This window comes from Trachemys scripta, chromosome 24, assembly GCF_013100865.1.
Source record: "Trachemys scripta elegans isolate TJP31775 chromosome 24, CAS_Tse_1.0, whole genome shotgun sequence".
Classification (NCBI taxonomy): domain Eukaryota; kingdom Metazoa; phylum Chordata; order Testudines; family Emydidae; genus Trachemys; species Trachemys scripta.
The window spans coordinates 9,024,258-9,039,206 of NC_048321.1; the positions used below are offsets into that span (position 1 = coordinate 9,024,258).

Consider the following 14,949-nt stretch of genomic DNA (forward strand, 5'->3'; position numbering starts at 1 on the left):
GCCATTTCATATAAACATCAGTAGGGCCTAGTGGCCGGAGCACTTGACTGGAACTCCAAAGACCTGGGTTCTATTCCCAGATCTCCCACTAGTCACTTCCAATCCCTGTGCCTCGGTTTCCCCAACTGTAAGATGGGGATCATGATCCTAAAATGCATTGAGATCTACTGATGAAAAGCCCCAAAGAGGAGGTAGGGGCTGTGATGGGTTTTCAGCCCCAAGCCAAATGGGCCTGTAGGCACCACCGTAAGCCAGGTTTTTTTTTAAAAGCGTGAACTGTTGCATCCAAAAGCCATAAAATTAAATGCAAAGACGGTCCCTCATCACGCACCAGCAGAGGAGGAAGGATGGCAGAAAACACCACATGCCAGCCCGGCTCATCCCATCTGCTGTAGCCAGAGCTGCTGCCACACTTCAGCCCACGTGGAATGGGCAATATTGATCGGGAATGGCCTCGAGCGGTGACGCGGGTTTCGCTGCCTACGTGTGGGACAGTCTCCTCTCCCAGTGCCTAGAAACGCACAAGCCAGGATCTGCCCATTGAACTGCACCCACTGAAATGCCACCCTCTGCCCTCAGAGCCACACAGCAGCTAAGTAAGAGGAAGGGTGGGCGGGTGGTTAAGGCGGTGGGTTGAAACTCAGGAGATCTCGGGGCCTCAGCTTCCCATTTCACAGATGGGGGGAAAAGAATCTCCTCTTTAAAGGTCTGTCTTGCCTATTTCGACTCTCAGCTCTTTGGGGTAGGGTCTGTCACTCACTGTGCACGTACAGCCCCTAGCGCAAGGAGGCCCTGGGGCCTCTAAGCTCTACTCTAAATACAAACAATCGTCATCAGACTTGAGGGGCCATGCAGCCCAGTCTCCCAGGCCCGACAGTGACCAGCAACTGCCACGTCGGAGGAAAAGGCAAGACTCCTGCAGCTCCGCAATAACCTGCCCCTGGGGAACATTTCTTCCTGACCCTATCACAGGTTGCTCTGTGCCCTGAAGCATGAGGATTTATAGCCCTGCTTGCTTATAGCCACGTGCCCGTAGCATCCACAGCTGTCTCTTCCCGTTCCATATACATGGGCCGACCCAGCTAGGGGAGAGCAAGCTGCAGTCTATCCCACCAGCAGTAGCAGAATCAAGGGAATGCCAAGCACACTTCCATTGCTACCGCTGGGACACTCAGCCAGTTTGGCAGAGCCGGTGGCTCGTCACGCGACTGCTGGAAACACAGGCCGCTCCACAACCGCGTTTCCAGCCAAGCCACTTCTCTGACTATCAGGCAACAGCTTTGCAATGCGATGGACGCAGGCAGGTGCTAAGGGGTGGACAGAGAGCAGACCTTCCCCTCCCCCTCCCCGTGCCATGGGGCCGGGATCCCGGGGCAGGGCAGGGAAGGAGAACTCCATTTCTCTTCCCACGGGTGAGATCCTCTCTGAAGGGCAACGAAAAGCTGTTTACCCCAGAGCTGGCAGCTGCTTTGCAGACAGATGTTGCCGGCACAAGGCCCCGATTGAGGCCGCGGCCACGGCAGCTGTTGAGAAGCCCCATGCCGACTAAGCTGGGAACAGCTGCGACCGTGGGACTCTGGACGGGATTCGGGGAGCGGCCCCACCCGGCTGAAACTGAAGTCACCCGCCCTTCCCGCAGGGGGGCTTGTTCAGCTCCTATTTGGTAACAAGGCTGCATCTCGGGGCATACCGACCGTGCCGCGCAGTGCCGGAGGACCTCAGCCCCGTGGCCAATCCCAGTCTAGATTCAGCTCCCAAATCGCCTCTTCCCTTCCCACCTGGGTGTCGCTCCCATTAGACCTGGTGTTGCACCAGTTTAAACCAACGCACCAAGGAGCTTGCGGCTAGAGGTTGTTGCAGACAGCTCGCTCTTTGGCGGTACCCCTCACTGCAGCCTTGGGGAGGGGGGGGACCAGACAGGCGATCCCGGCTCCGCCCGTCACGGCCGGGGCAGACTAGACTGCTGGAGGTGCAGACACAAAACATACAAGATGCCCCATGACTGGATGCCGGATGGACTCCCGCAATGGATGGGAAGGACAGAACAATAGCCGCTGCCGCTCCGTGCGTTTATTTATTAACCGCCACAGGGTCTCTGACCAAAGGGGAGAAGGGCGAGCAGGCATCTGCAAACATTCCTGCCCAGCCGCACGGCTGCAGCCCGTCTGCTCTTTCTTGGCACAAAGGAGCGGGATCTGTACTGGCCGGTTATACGTTAACCCGGCGCGGCTTGGCGGGGGGGTGAGGATTTAAAGCAGGACCCGGAATCCGGCCCACGGTGGTAACAATCAGGGATGGGCAGCGCGGGCTAGTGGGGAGGGCGCTGGGCTAAGAGTCGGGATTCTCAGCTCTGCCGCTAACCTGCTCCGTGACCTTGGGAGAGTCGCTTTTCCCTCTTTGTGCCTCCCCCCGCTTTGTCTGCCTCATCTCTTTAAACCTTCCGCTCCAGGGCAGGGGGGCGGCCTCTCAGCGTCTAGCAAAGCAGGGGCTCGATCTCGGCTGGGTCCTCTAGGCGCTACCCTGGCCATCAAGGGATGAGATTTTCCAAAGGAGCCTCGTGACGCTCGGCCCCCAGCTCCCTCTGAAATGCAAACCCTCGGCTCGGCCCCACCAAGCTCCTTTCCCGTAGGGCAAAGCATGCACATGCGGTAACCAGGCAGCAGAAGGGGCGAACGCCCCACACGGCCCCCTTTAACCCTTTCAGGTCAGGGCTAATCTGCAGCCGCAGGACGGCGATGGGGAAGCTCGCTTTGCCACTGCTCAGGGGGACAGCGTCAATCTGCCGCCAGCCCTGATTTCGCTTCGGAGGGGAAAGAGAAGCCAGGTGGGAGTAGGGTGACAAGATGTCCCGATTTTATAGGGACAGTCCTGATATTTGGGGCTTTTTCTTATAGAGGCTCCTATTACCCCCCCACCCCGTCCCGATTTTTCACACTTGCTATCTGGGCACCCTAGGTGGGAGTCACGCCTGAAAGCAGAGCGGGGAGGGATTCCTCCCACCGGGTGAGTCAGCGCGTTATCCCCAGGGAAGCCGTTCCATCTCCTCCCCCGCCCGCCCGCCGGAGAACCCGACAGGAAACGAACAACGTTCCGTACATCTGTACCGTTCAGCCGGCAGCCAGGAGGGAATACCGGCAGCGCTCCGGCCTCCTCCGCACTAAACCCCGTGAGACTGCAGGGCCGGCGAGCCTGAGGAACCTACACAAAGCCAGGTAACACTCGAGACAGCAGGGCCTGCAGGAGGTAGGTTATAGAGACTGACCGCGCTGGGGGCTGGGCATGGGACCTCCTTATATGCACATGGCTTCTCAGAGACAAGCCCAAGTCTCCAACGGTTCCTCGTCCAGAGCATCTGGTAGCTCATTCTCTGTATCGTGGTAGCGCCAGTCATGGACCAGGGCCTCACGGCGCTAGGCGCTGTACAAACAGAACTAAGAGACAGTCCCTGCCCCAAAGTGCTTCCGAACCACAGACGGAAGTCTTTCCAGGCGCACCTACAATAACAATCCAGAGCTTGTATTTACACCCCTTCGCCGTCTTCCATCCCAACGCACCGCAGTTACGGCATTGCTCACCACCGAAGTGCGTCCACCTCTGGGGCGCAACGCAGCAGCCGTTTAGCAGCCACACAGCAACATCCTGGGGTGCGTTCGGACAGGAGGAAAGCATCCAATTGAAACTGCAGGGCAGAGGAGGGAACGCTGGAGTCAGACGAATGGAATTAAATGAGCTAGAATTTGGCCAGGCCCCTGGAGCTCGCATCTCTTCTCTTGTGTAGAGGAATCTTTAATGATCAGCCTAAGTTTTAACATCGCCTTAAAAAAAAATGGAGCAAGATCCAAACACAAGCAAGCAGTAGGGCTGCATGCAACAGCTGTCCAGATAACACAGTGATGGGCACCAGTATTAAACTTATATAGGCCCGGCCCGCGGGATCCCAGCAGGCGGCAAAGCCATCCTGGGAGAGTCACATAGGAGTTTCCTTGGTCCATGGGAATCTGCTTTTCTCAAACTCACTCAGCTTCGATCCTGCAGGAAACACGCAGGGCTGATGCAATGGCATCCCAGGAGCCTCCCATCAGAAAGGGACAGCCAAACCCCCAAACCCTTGGACAACCCAGCTGCCTACAGTGTGCACCCTCTCACTCGATAGCCAAGATGCCCGCACACAAGATCTGAACCGCTGCAGACGCATTAGCCCGTCCCCTGTACCACAAAAATCAACACAAGGGCAGAACTCTGCCCTCAGACCTGCCCGGGTGCAGCCCGGTCCCCTGAACAGAGCAAGAGAGCGGATCGGACCATAGGGTCGGCGGCAGGACTCCAAGTCACCAGCACATCCACCGTGCCAAACCCGAGGGATGGGACGCTCCAGACCAACTCCCTCACCCAGCCGTCTAGGGTTTAGCAACTCTGATCAAAGGGCTGGAGGGCAGGGCAAAGAGGAAAGCAGAGTCTAGCCACCAAGCCCAGAGACTGAAAGAGAGAGAATTATGTATTTAAACAGTCTGATTAGGGAGTCAATGGGAGACAGCACCGCTGGAAATCAAGCCACTGGGAACAACCCTGCATCTCCATGAACTATGCCGCTCTTATTTCTCATTCACCGAAATCCTCCAAGAACACCTGCAGCAACCTTAGCAGACAATCACCCCCATTCCAGAGCATCGGCCAGGCAGCGGGTGGGGATTTCCCACCATGCATTGCACAGCCGTTTGCAGGTATTGGCAACGGGATCCCAGGCTGAAATAACCCCCGCTCCGTACAGACAAGCCCTGAGCCGCTTTTGAAAACGGGACTTCGGCTTCGACGTCGCGTCGGTGCTTTTGAAAATTGCACCCAGCGACTAGAGAGATCCGGATGGTGGAAACACCGAGGACGGTAGGAACTAGGCATGAGAGACAAAGTTAAGGGAAGAAGCAGTGATAGCTACGTCGCTCAGGGTCTTTACAACTAGCCTGGACAAACACATATTTATCTGGCTCCCACCACCAGAGTATCTGAGCACCTCCACATCTTTAATGTATTTATCCTCTCCCTATGTGGCAAGGCAGAGCTATTATCCCCATTGTACAGATGGGAAAACTGAGGTGCAGAGCGGCTAACTGACTTGCCCAAGGTCACACAGGGAGTCTGTGGCAGAGCAAGGAATTGAACCCAGGTCTTCCAAGTCCCAGGCTAGTGTTCTAACCACTGGACCACACTTCCTTGGCAAAGAGCATGTGCTAGCAGTTCAGCCCTGTCTGCTCCCCGGCGCGAAAGAAGCACTTTTAAACTCGACGAGGAAGAAACCGCAGCTTCTGAATGAAATCTCTGCTCCCCCTCCCCACACGCCCGCCCGCTGCGAGCATCCCGCCCGCTGAGATCGAAAGGCATCGTGTTAATGAGACACAGCGAGGAGATGGAATTTCATTCTCGCTCCTGGCCACAGCTGGGATTTGCCTGCTGGCTGGAGTCCGGGCACGGCCTGTATGCACAGAGCCACATGTTTTTTATTTATAAGCCGTCCCACACATCAGCTGAGGGAATGATCCTTTCAGAAACAACTAAACCCGGCCAGAATACAGGGAAGGCAAAACCCACCCCCAGCCACAGGACCTCCCACTCATCCACGGCGCTCTGGCCTGACCACACACGCAGGCACTAGCCCATCCTTGAGGATTTGGAGAACAAGCCATGGCACGATCCTTCGACTGAACTTCGAGTCAGATCCCCAGCTGGGGTAGATCAGGGCAGCTCCACTGGAGTCAACAGGCCAGACGACCCCTCCCTCCCCCCCCGGTGTATATTGGTTTCATGCCAGTGACTCCAGCTGAATCATGTCTACACTAGCAGCGTGTTACTGGAGTACTATACTGGCAAAGTATTCTTCGGGTGGATGCAGCTGTACATCGTCTAGCTTTGTAGGAGGTCTAGCGAAACCACCTCCCAGGAGCGAAAAGTTACACCGGTAAAAGCACAGCTTCGCCAGTCTAACTGCGTCTACACTGGGTGCTTGTGCCGGCAGAGCTCTGTCCATCAGGCATCACCTCGTCACCCCCCTGACAGACACACCTGGGCCGGCAGTCGGCTGTAGTGCAGACATAACGGACGTCGCCCAGGCTTACCCCTGCAGAAAATCTCACCGCTAGAGCAAAGCTTTTGACATACTGCATCTCGCCCCTTCCCCGTGCGGCCGATCAAAAAGAAATCGACTAACCGAGCAGAACCGGGCAGCTTCCCCCTACGATTCACGTATCGGGAGCAATTCTGGTATAAAGAACAGCGCTAGGTCCCCAGGACGCAGAGAGCACACGACGTACTCAATTGACCGGAAGTAGTTAACACGCCAAACCCTCCTAGAGCCAGATCAGGACCGTGTGTACAACTAAGGGGCATATAAGAAGGCAATGCAATTCAACCGAGCGTATCCGTCACAGTCTGTCTCCTCGGTGCCCTACAATCTCTCTCCCATCCTGCACCGTGAATCCCATTCACCACCACTGATTTCTTGTGCAAGCCACACACGTGTCCACAGGCTACGTGGGGCTTTATGGCCCCCCACAGACAGCACACTCCTGCATCCAGATGTAGTTGTGCAAACACAGAAGCGTCTTCTCTCATACTAACACCGATCCTCTTGTTCTCCATCCACCCAGTTAAGCCTTTCATGGGTAGTAGCCAAGGGCGTATCGAGCCAGCTACCTGGTGCTGCGGGAAGGAGGGTTTTACTCTCACTCAGGAGAGTAACGTGTTTTCCCTGCTCCAGGAGCGGCGTGTGATGCAGTGGGATGGGCAGGAGGTTGCAATCGAGTTGGGGGGCCGAGATAGAGAAGTGGGGGGTGATGAGAGACAGAGGAAGGGGGCAGACGGTGGAGCAGAGATGGTGAGGCTTGATATGGGGAGGCAGGGGAGGCCCAGGGAGCGGGAGGTAGGAAGGAGGAGACAGGGATGAAGGAAACAGAGACGCAGGGTGACAGAGGGGCAGAGGTAGAGCGGCACCTGGAAGACGTGGACAGGAACATGGGTAGGTGAGAGGAGCAGGTGGTTCAACGAGGAGGCACAGATGGGTGGGTGGGGGAGACAGGGCTGGAGAACAAGTCGCTCGCCGACGCGCGGCTACTCACTGGGGCAGATGAGCGCCTCCTTGGCCGTGATGCTCTTGTTGCAGGCAAAGCACATGGTCATGCCCGAGACGGTGATGGTGGTGAAGAGGTGGCCGTTGGTGTAGCGGGCGTCCTTCTCCTTGCCCTCCTTCATCTTCTCTTTCTCTTTGTTCTGTTGGCCGACAGAGAGAGAGAGTTAAAACCTCAGCTCCACAGAGGGGGACACCCCGCCTGCCCGAGAACCGGACGACCACCCTAGAAGCCTCTCACCCGGGAGGCCCTCCCTCCAGCTTGCACCCTCCTGACAGTCCCTCCCTCGGCCAGTCGCTTTGTGTTCCAGCTCATGGTGCCGACCAAGGGGATCCAGGTATTAAACCCGGCCCGTGGTCCGGGAAAAATCGGCCGACGCTGCAAACAGATGTGGGTCGTTAGATGTTATTGGGTCACCAGAACCCAGCTGATGTCACGTCCAGCAGGACAATCACACCAGGATGGGGTGAAAGAGGCAGGGGAGGGGGGCTAGAAAAGCCAGCCAGATCCACGTGAATCCGCGGCACGGAGATCCTAGGAGGGAGAAAGAGCACGGAGGAGAATGGGAGAAGACACCCAGTTATTTCAAATCTCCTGTACTTCCCTGTTTCCGATAACCATGACAACCGTGTGTCTGCTTAACAAATACACCCCCACCCCGCCATGGATGCCTCACGCCATAGAGCGGCACAGACCCGGTGATAGAACAGCCAAGGGAAGATCTACACCCCTTATTCCTGTAGAACAGAGGGGCCAAGTTACCCTCTGTAAAAGGGGGCAGGAGAAATTGGCTTTGGATGCTCAACAAGAAAGGACCCCCACAAAAAAACAACCAAACACTGTGCAGTGAGTCTCCTAGTAATGCTTTAAAGATGTATCTGGCGCCTTTCATATCCCACAGGGTCCCCAGACAGGGTGCTCCTGAAATGCAGCCACCTCTGGGGTGGAAGACAGAGGCCAATCATTACTCAGGGTAAATGGACATCTCAGGGTGGGCTGTGAAAAAGCATCAGGGGCTTTCAGACTCAGCCAAGAGACCACAGACAGTCACATTTGGGTCACATTTTATCTGCTCAACCAAGGGCGGAGCTGACCCCACGGAGATTCAAACAGGCGGCGTATCACAGCTAGTCGAGAAAACCTTCCATTACTGCAGTGTTCAGGCCAGGCCTCTCAAAGACTGCACGTGACGGCACTGGGCAGATTGGGAGCCAGAGAGAACCACAGGGTCTGTGTGGGTCCCGCAGTCCCACTAAAAAAAAAAATCAATCCTCCTTTATACTAATTATAACAGAGACCTGGGCCTTCTCTACCACGCACGGGACACTACAGCCTGTAGGCAAAGCGACTCATGGTCCCTGAGATGGCCAGTGGCCAAGCTGGGCATAAAGTCCATGAGTCCTGACTCCCGGGCCCCTGCTCTAGCCACTAGACCACATTCCCTCTCTAGAGCTAGGAAGAGAACCCAGGAGTCCTGACTTCCACTTCTGCCGCTGCTGCACATTCAAGCACTGGCTTAAAGTTTTCACTCCTACGCTCCGGAGTTCAATTTCGATACCGGTGATGAATTTAGGGATTTTGCCCTAATCCAGGTGACGTTTTATTTTATTTGAACCAAACCAGGTGTCTCCACCCGTGCCGCAAACCCTCCCACCCCCACATGTGTGGCCTGGAGGTTTGAAGAACACAAACCCTACAAAGATTGGAAGCCACCCCAGGGTTAAGGATCTAGCCCCTGGCGCCCGGACTGGGGACAGGCAGCTGGTTGTCATGGCACCCTCCTTTCAGAAAGAGGAAGTCAGCCGGTCACTTCCTGTTGCAAAGTTCTGAGTAATCCTAGTCCTGGCTATTTCTGACTTCGAGTCAGCTTTGCATCACGTGGCTCGGTGAGAGAAAACAGACTGTCCTCCCTGCACACCCAAAGCTGCAAATTATTTATATTACAGAAGCACCTAGAGCCTCCAGTGAGAACTGGGACCCATGGTGCTAGGTGCTGTACAGACTCATGGCGAGAGACAATCCAAAGGGTTGAGAGTTTAAAGCAACAATACAGAAAGAGCAGGAGGGGAAACTGAGGCACAGAAAGGCGAAGTGACTTGGCCAAGGCTGCCCATCAGGTCAGTGGGAGAGCTGGGAATAGAACCCAGGTCTCCTAACTCCAAACCCAGTGCGCTAATCGCTAGACTTTGCTGCCTACTACAATGCTGGTCACTAATCCCCGTCTAGTTTAGATTCCCAAATAGGCATATGTGTCCATAATGCGCCCCACACACCAACAGCTCTCTGTAGAAGAGGAGTGAGATTTTGCCTTTCGCTCAAGGACCTCAAACCACTTGAAGAGACACTTATCAGAAAGCTGGGCGACCGATCAGACTCTGCACAGAACCTGCAGAGGACAGAATCTCAAGCTGTCACTTTATCCAGATCACCGACCTCTCCTTTTCCTAAACTCTTCAAGTGTCAGCATTCACCTCTGACAGGCCTCCGATCTAAGCGGGGAGTGGGGGGGGTGTCCAAAGTAACAGGGCTCAGCAAAGGGTCTCCATCCCCTCATAATTCACTGCAGCCCCACATCCTGTCTCCAAACCTCCATCAAATCCACCATGATGCAAGAGAGTCTTAAAAATAGCAGGCCAGATCCTCCGGTGGGCTCACCCCCCTCGGCAAATAGGCAGCCAACTCACCCAGGTTGCCCAGCGGGTTAATGCAAACTGCAGCGTCTCTTAGCCCCCTTGGTTAGCTCTGTTCTGGCAAGATAGCAATCGACAGAGAGAAGAGCTTAAAACTGATAATTTCGGAGTGAAATTGATAAGATCAGAGAGCAGGCGCCTTGTTGCTTTCAATCCCCCACAGCCCACTGGCAGGAGCAGAAGGTTGGTGGGTGATTTGGCTCTAACAATTCACAATCTCACCCCCTCTATTGCTCAGGCTTCCTGAGAATTTGGGAGGGAAGGCGCCCCGAAGGAACCAGCAGATGAATTTTCTACTCATCTCTGCCGCTGACAATATGGGGCATCAAGCTCTCACCCTTCAGGGCACTGCCCTTCTGCTGCAGGGGTCAGGAAGGAATTCCTTCCCCAACTCCCATGCAAAATTAAGATCACGGTAAGGATGTGCTGCCTTCCTCCAAGGCATCGGGTACTGGAGTAAGACAGACCAGGGGGCTCACTGGATACCCAACATCCTAGAGCAAAGGAAAAGCCTATGCACTTGTAGACAGAGTGGTGAAGTCTGACCCACAGGGTTTAATCCTAAAAGGCTTGCCCATTTAAAGGGGATTATAAAGACAGAATTGGGGGTGGAGAGGAGGAAGAGGAATCCGACCCTGGGAGCCCACAAGCCCCATTTTCACTGTACACACACACACACACACACACAAATGTGTATACAGCTGCTCTTCTGTAATAAAAGCCTCAGATAGAGCCATTCGGTCCCCTCCCCTGTTGCCGGATTCAGTTCTGCTTTGTGTTCCCCAAGACACTGATTTGATAAGCCCAGCAATGGAGGGGTCACGGTTGCTGGAAATGAGGCATTTTCCTGACAGCTCTCCTCCGATAAACAGATGGCGTTTCCTTCTCCTAGCCAGGTTAGCCCCTGGGGGGGATGGGAAATGAAGAGGACGGCTTAGATTATCAGACAGGACGGGGGTCATAAGCCCTGTACGTCTCCCTCCTTCCAACCACCATTCAGACACAGCGACTGACTGTCAGACTCACCGATGGCACGAAGAGCAGCTGAGATGACACAGAGGAATCACACCTATTTACCCGATCTTGCTCTGGTCCAACAGAACTGATAACCCGGGGGATGGGAGGAGAGAAGGAGCAGGTAGCCCAGGTCGAGTTTTGGCTGGGGTGGAGAAGGGGAAATGGAAATTTGGGGAAATTTTAAGGCCCGGCTTGACAAAGCCCTGGCTGGGATGATTTAGTTGGGAATTGGTCCTGCTTTGAGCAGGGGGTTGGACTAGATGACCTCTTGAGGTCCCTTCCAACCCTGATATTCTATGATTCTATGATTCTATGACTAGATCTTGTCCCTGTGGGGGGCTGAGTCAATCCACTTGGTTCCCCACCCACCATCCATCCATCTTCAACTCCTAGGCCCAGTCGCTTGCCTCTACAGCCCCCCAACATGCACTGCGCCCCTTCAGAGATTTCCATTGGATACAAACAAGCAGGTCCAGGCCCTCGGCACCGGGGCCAAGGCAGGCAGCTGTGCTAAGAGGGCAGGAATGCTACTGGGGTGAGTGGGAGGTTAAAACAGCTCCTCCCCTGCCCTGCGCAGGGCATGCGGTCCTGCATAGCGATGCAACATCTGGTTAAAGTCACACCCCCCCAAGATGTATGGAGGGGGAGAGGGGAAGGGGAGGGCAAGAGAGAGAAAACACAGCAGGGGATTTAGCTGAGAGGTGGGGGAAGAGGCCGTGGAGACAGTTCTTGGAGTGGGGGACGGATGGTACCAGGCAGGGATCGCTTGGCTGGCTCTACATGGGAGCGCTTTAAGGGGAGAGTCGGCTGTTTTCATGCAGCCCACCCAACCTTGATCTGAGGGGGGCAATGGGAGGACAGCGGGGTACTGCGTGACCTCAGCTCCAAGCACGAAGCAGCAATGGCCAAGTAGGGCATCACTGCCAGGCACCACAGTGCCGGACATCCGCCACAAGTCACCCCGCGCTGCGCCAAAGGACCAGCGCTGCAAAGCTAAACCAATAGGTCAGGCTTGGTGGGCGGATACTGGCGGTGGCCTGCGAGATACAGGGGGTCAGATTAGAGGATCTGGTCCCTTCTGACTCTAATAGGATTCACAGCCCTTTTCTCTTCCTCCGGGGCATGTCCATACAGCGGCTGATGGGGTGCCAGGCTGGTGTCTGCTATACCCCACAGCCTCCCCCAAGCGGGCACGTCCTCCTCACGCAGCCGGGGGCATCCGGCGGGAGAGATCCCCCGGGGGACAGGAAAGGAGCAAGCGCCCATCAGAAAGAAGCTGCGCCCCCAGCCTGGAAATCAACCGCCTGCATTGCACCAGAGTGGGAGGCAGGGCCCAGGGGGAAGGGAACTCACCCACTCCCCGCAGAGGAGCCTCTCTGCCCCGCAACCATCACTGAATGGGAAACAGAAACAGCAGTCCATCCTGGTGCAGAGAGCCCCGAACCACAAAGCATCCTGCCCAGTTACCGGGGCTCCCTGCCAGCCGGAGAAGCTGCCAGGCTAGGAACAGGGAAGGCGGCGGGGACCCTGGGCACATCATCAAGCCATTGTCCTGGGATTTATTTGTTCCTGACACTTTTTTTTTTTTTTAAAGGGACCCCCACTGCGCACATGCAGGCCGGGCTTAAAGGGAAAGGGACCCACTTTGGGGGCCAGGGCTTCTAACTCTTGTGTGACAATCCCCACAAGGGAAACCGCCCTCACCCCCAGACACAAGTTGGGGGTAACTGATCCTCACGGAGCCAGGCACAGCTAATCTGGAGTTACCGCCCCACAGATCACTAGCCTCCGTCGCTCTGTTCCTGTGCTTGGAGCAGCAGGGGCATTAAGCCAACGTTGTCCATATTCCACAGTGATGCAGGACCCTGCCCCAGCATAAATTACAGCAACCCCTGGGCTGCTCTAGTTTATGCTCTGGTGCCTCGTGGACCCTGGGAAGCAGAGAATACCTACAGCACAGTGCACTGCGGCCACACACCCCATCACCCACTGGGGCAAAACCCTTACACCAGCTCTACGCTGGGCAGGAAGGATGCTCACGGGGCTGTTTCCATCAGTTTTAAGGCCCCTTCGTGTTGCCAGAGCAGCCTGGAGTGTGACTAAGAATCAGGCCCAATGGATTTACCGCAAATTCACAGTGGTGTAACAGAGATCAGAATCCGGCTCCCTTCCCCCTTGTGGAGAATCCAGGCAGGCAGGCAGGACTAGAAAGGCAGCTCTCACCCTTGGGAGCCGAGACAGGGCTGGGAATCCGTATTGAGAAGCCGGACATAAAACGAGACCCGGACATAAAACAAACTCTCCCACGCCGCACCTGGAAAGCGGGGATCTGCACGCCTTGCTCGGCAAACTCAGTCCATCATTAAAAGCCACTGATAAGAGAAATTCCACGGCGTGCAAGAGACCAAAATCTCTGCCCAGCTTCAGAGCTCTCAGGATTTCAAAAGATGAAAAACCTACTTCCCAGAAAGATGCCATCCTCGGAAAACATAAAGGTCTCTGCAGGAGCTTCAGAAATCCTCAGCGACAGGGCACGCATGGGGACGTTATCTTGTTAAGTTCTCTAGCCCCTTCCATCAAAAGGATCTCAAAGCACGTTACAAACACCAATGCATGCACCTGGGAGATGCGGCAGATCATACTGACCTATCTGGCAGATGCTAACAGCACTTCCCTACGTTACAGGTGTGCGAGGAGAATAAAACACATTAAAGATTGTGAGGTGCCTGATCCAGTGGTGATGGGAGCTGTCAAGACTTCAGATTAACAGATGGGATTGCCCATATGAATCCAGACGAGGGACTGGCCTGGCCTGCATAGATTTATAGCACCTTTATACCAGCATCCCCACTAGGGGATGGTAAACAAACACCCCCCCCCCCCCCCCAATGAGGCCCATAACCAAAGTTATTATCTTGGTTCAAAAAAAGGGTTGAGCGCTGGTCTAAATCAGCAGGGTTTTCCCTTTTTCCTCACTGAAAAAGGATTTAAACAAACACGGGGCCTGGAAGACAATCTCAATATTCCACAAAAACATCCATTTCTTTGACATTTTTAGTTGCGCGGGCGGGGGAGTGGGGGGGCAGATTTAAACACACTTTTTGTTTTTTTAAACTGGAAAAAGGTGAGGGGAAGGTTCCTTATTATTATTAAAAAGTGGTTCCACCCCCCCCCACACAGAAAAAGTTTAATTAAAAAAAAACAGTTGTATTTCTGAGTATTGCTGAGAAATATCCTCACTCTCCCCTCCGAGCACCAGGGATAGAACCCTCTTTGGCTGCTCAGGTGGAATGAGTTTGCCAGGTCTCTGCCAGTTTCTGAAGCATCTGTCATTGAACCAACCGTAACCATCAGCTCGGCCCCAGCCCACTCATGGAGGCACCAGTCTGATTGCAGAATCAGTTCTCCATGCTCCAGTCATCCAGGATGTACAGTCACTGCTTAGCAGTGAGTAAGAGGCCTGCAGCGCTTTCCCAGCAGCCAGGGATTTTTGTTCCAGACAGAAAAGAAGGATCTTCCTCTCGCCTATTTGCGAGAGGCCCAGTTCTCTAAAATAATAAATCCCTCGCTCTGATACTTCTCCTCAGCACATCTACAAAGGAGGTCAGTGTCATTATCGCCATTTTACAGAGGGGGAAACTGAGGCACGGATCAGGAAAGTGACTGGCCCAAGTTCACCCAGCAGGGCAGGGAACAGAACCCAGATGATCTGAGTCCCCATCCCGTGCTCGATCCACTAGGCCACGCTGCCGCCTCGAAACCCCCAATCTTCTAGACTTACTTGAGACACAAACTTCAAGGGTCTAACTGTAAGTGATCATTCAGGACCCCACAAAAACAGGGTTATGTGGGCACTTCGCTTCCTGTTATGTTGCTGTGCAGCTGTTAAGCAGCTGTCACGTTCCACCCCAGAAGTGATTGTATTTCAGCAGCAGGTGAAGCAACCCCTGAAGAGCATTGCTGTATGGATTTTAAACCGCTGCCCCGCTCCTCCCCAGAAGCAGCTGCACCGCAGCAGTGGAGACAGTTCATCTATCAGTCCAGAACACTGCCTATTCCCACCTCTTGATGGCACAGGCTGGCTGTAACATCAGCCTGGCAACGTGGGGGTGGCTAGAACATTAAAG

General features: G+C 54.8%; 1 protein-coding gene across 3 annotated transcripts in view; it reads right to left on the reverse strand.

The window, feature by feature from the left end:
- The window catches only part of ARHGEF2 (Rho/Rac guanine nucleotide exchange factor 2), a 132,016-nt gene that overhangs the window by 39,217 nt on the left and 77,850 nt on the right, over positions 1-14,949 (reverse strand). For all 3 annotated transcript variants that reach the window (XM_034756413.1, XM_034756414.1, XM_034756415.1), the window contains one exon: positions 7,107-7,257. In XM_034756413.1, the coding sequence (XP_034612304.1) occupies positions 7,107-7,257 (151 nt within the window). The remainder of the gene's footprint in view (positions 1-7,106; positions 7,258-14,949) is intronic.